The sequence below is a fragment of the Apteryx rowi genome, unplaced genomic scaffold (genome assembly GCF_003343035.1).
Source record: "Apteryx rowi isolate R43461 unplaced genomic scaffold, aptRow1 scaffold_446, whole genome shotgun sequence".
Classification (NCBI taxonomy): Eukaryota; Metazoa; Chordata; class Aves; order Apterygiformes; family Apterygidae; genus Apteryx; species Apteryx rowi.
The window spans coordinates 85,155-88,214 of record NW_020450701.1 but is presented as its reverse complement, the minus strand read 5'-3'; the positions used below and the strand labels follow the sequence as shown (position 1 = coordinate 88,214).

Below are 3,060 nucleotides of genomic sequence, written 5' to 3'. Positions count from 1 at the left end.
CTCTGCCGGCGGGGCCTCGGCGGCGCGGCCCCTGGCGCTGCGACAATTTCGGCGGTGCTGCGGGGAGCGGGCGGCTGTGGCCCCCTCGCTGCACGGCCCCGGCCCCCCGCCCTGCCCCGGCACTCTAGTCCCCCGGGAGCTGCACGGTTTGCAGAGGGCCCGGGCGCAGAGCATAGGCGGGCTCCGCGCAAACCCCGCGCCCCGCGGAGCCTCCCGCCCCGTCCGGCCCCACGCCGTGCGGTCGGGCCCGGAGGCGGCAGGCGGCGGCAGGCGGCGGCGGCGGCGAGGGCCGGGGCTGCCCCGGGAGCGGCCCAACGCAGCACCCCCACGGGGCGCGGGGGCGGCGTCTGCCCGGGATGGCGGCCCCGGCGCCGGGCCGGTCGGGTCCCTCCCCGCGGGCCGGCCCGCGAGTGGAAAGTTTCCCCCGTGTGACCTCTCATAGTACGCGCCCGCTAGGAAATTTCATTCAAGTATTTTTGTCAATGGGGTGGGTGTGGGGGGGCACCTTGCTCCCCAACCCCCGGCCCGGCTGACGTCACCGCAGAGGCGATAAATATCTGTTGATATAATTGGACGTGAGATTTGGGGTTGCGATAGCGAAACTCGGCCCATCGCCGCTCCGACGGGCCCCCATGATTTATTCAGCAGTGGATCGGGGCACGCAAGCGGCGCTGTCAGGAGAGCGTCAGCTTATTAGGCAAGTTCTGCGTGATTCCAGGAGAGGGTCTAAGCTATAAAAATCACGCGCCCGGGCTCTGATTAGGACCAAATCTGATCACAAGTTCGCCAGGAGACGGCTCCGAGGGAGAGCGAGAGGAAGGGACGCCGGGCACCGCCGAGCCCCGCCGCCGCCTGCCCTGCCGCCGCCCCGGGTAGGTGCGGGAGCCGCGCCTGGGCGCGGAGCGGAGGGGGCTGCGCTGCGAGGCCTCGGCGCGGGGACCCCGCGGGAGCCGGACGAGCCCCCTCGGCCGGGGAGGAGCGGGGCGGGGAGCCGGGGAAGCGCCGGGGAACCGGGCGCTCACAGCCCGCAGCTCTTCGGGACAGCCGCCCTGCCGCCCGCGGGTGCACAGAAACGCGCAGGACCACGCACACGCGTTACAGCCGCGCTGCGCCTCTCTGTGGACAGAGCGAGCCCGGAGCCGTCCCGCAGCGCTGCTCCGCAGGGGCGGCCCCTCGACGGCAGGGGCCGGCGGCGGGTGGGCAGAGCGGAGCCCGACGGGCCGCGGCTCGGCGCTGCCGGGCCGCGCAGCGCGGGGGCCGGAGCGGGCGCGGAGCGGCGCGTTTCAGCACCGGGACAGCAGCCGTCGGTGCGCGCCCCCTCCGCTCCCGTCCCCTCCCGCTGCCGGGGCTTCGCCGCCCCGACGGCCCGCGCTAACCGCACGCCCCGCGTGTGCCCCCCCCGCTCCCCTTCTGTCACCGCTGCAGGTTTGGGCCCCCACCATGAAGATCCAGCTGCTGGTCTCCACGGGAATCCTGCTGGTCGCCCTCCTGCCCTGCCAGGAGTGCAGAGCTCTCAGCAAGAGCGCGGTAGCCGCCCACGGGGCTCTGCACCAGCCAGATTTCTTCCAGCAGCAGCAGCAGCAGCAGCAGCAACAGCAGCAGCAAACTCTGCCCGTCCTGCTCCGCATGGGAGAAGAGTACTTCCTGCGCCTGGGCAACCTCAACAAGAGACCCGTTGGCTCTTTATCCGCCTCTTCCAGCAGCACCAGCCACCTACCGCCCGAAGCCGCCGCCGCCAACTTTTTCCGAGCAGCGGTGCAACAGCTGCAGCAGCTGCCCGAGAGCTCGCTGGAGAGCCCCGAGGAGGGCGAGGCCGGGGCAGAGGCCGTGGAGAGGGAGAAGCGCTCCGAGGAGCCCCCGATTTCTCTGGATCTGACTTTCCACCTCCTGCGAGAAGTCTTGGAGATGGCCCGCGCCGAGCAGCTGGCGCAGCAAGCCCACAGCAACAGGAAACTGATGGAGATAATCGGGAAATGAAACGGCCCCTCCCCGCCTTGCCAAAGAGATTCCGCAGTTAGCACAAGAATAATTACACAGTCCGATGTACCATAGTGCTGCTCTGATGTCATCTCTTTATTTTTATATAGCTTTAAACCTAGAGGGGTGTACTCCGAACAGCCTCTGTCCCTTGACTAGCATGCACAACCGTGTACCAAGTGCAGAAACACGAGTGTCGTTTGTAATCTCCCCTACCTTTATTTATTTCTCCATTTCCCAGTTATTCTAGTGACATTGCTACGTAGGGATGTGTGAGCATTGGAAAAAATGTTGCCAAGAAGACAGATAACTTTTCTGGTGGGGGCAGGGAGGTGGGAGGGGGAATCTCTGTAAGCTACTTTAAATCCACTTTCTCCTGTAAACATTTTCACAATAAAACATCTTTTCAGCGCTCGGTCAATTTTGTTGTGTAAGAGAATGTTTAATATTTATATTTTTAATAAAAGCTGCAAAGTAACAACGGCTTGATAGACTTTCTTGCCTAGACACTTGAGGGCTCCGGGGGTTTGGGGGGGGGCGCCCGGCGGGCACCGCAGCGCCGCGACGAGCCCCAACCCGCCCCCCCGGCCGTGGGAGCGCCCCAGTGCCGGGCTGCGAGGGGGGAGGGCAAAGCGAAGCGTGGCCCTGCCGGGACCGTGGTTTATCCCGACAAATGGCCAGGCAATTCATGCCGGTTTCCTCCTCCGCCTCCTTTCCTGCAGGCGGCTCCCAGCGGCCCGCCCCGTCGGGCCGCCGGCCCGGTCGCTGCCCGCGGAGAGCCCCCAGCCCTGGGCGCAGCCTGCCCAGGGGGCCGGGGCGCCGGGCAGCCCCCCCGGCCCTCCCGGAGCCGCCGTGCGGGTGCGGGGCTCCGCCAGCTCCTGCCGCCCCCGGGGGCCGGGGGGCTCCTCCGGGCTGCCCGGCGCTGCAGCCGGGGCTGGGCAGCCTCCTCCAGCAGGGCCGTGCCAGCGCGCACCTAGCAGAAACTGGTGAAACACTACTGGATTTATTCCCCCCCCCCCCCCCCTTTTTTTAGTGTTGTTTGTCCTCCTGTTTCCAGGAACACCCCCAAACTCACTTTGGCTC

The 3,060-nt window shown here is 67.1% G+C and overlaps 1 protein-coding gene across 1 annotated transcript; it reads left to right on the top strand.

Moving 5' to 3' along the window:
• The first annotated feature begins 1,440 nt into the window (after window positions 1–1,440).
• CRH (corticotropin releasing hormone) lies at window positions 1,441–1,977 on the top strand. The gene has a single exon (XM_026077064.1). It carries the CDS (start codon window positions 1,441–1,443, stop codon window positions 1,975–1,977), a length of 537 nt encoding a protein of 178 aa, XP_025932849.1.
• Window positions 1,978–3,060: the final 1,083 nt, after the last annotated feature.

Bases quoted from the DNA above. Each gene is read 5' to 3' on its own strand.
- CRH (XM_026077064.1), top strand. From the start codon at position 1,441: ATGAAGATCCAGCTGCTGGTCTCCACGGGAATCCTGCTGGTCGCCCTC.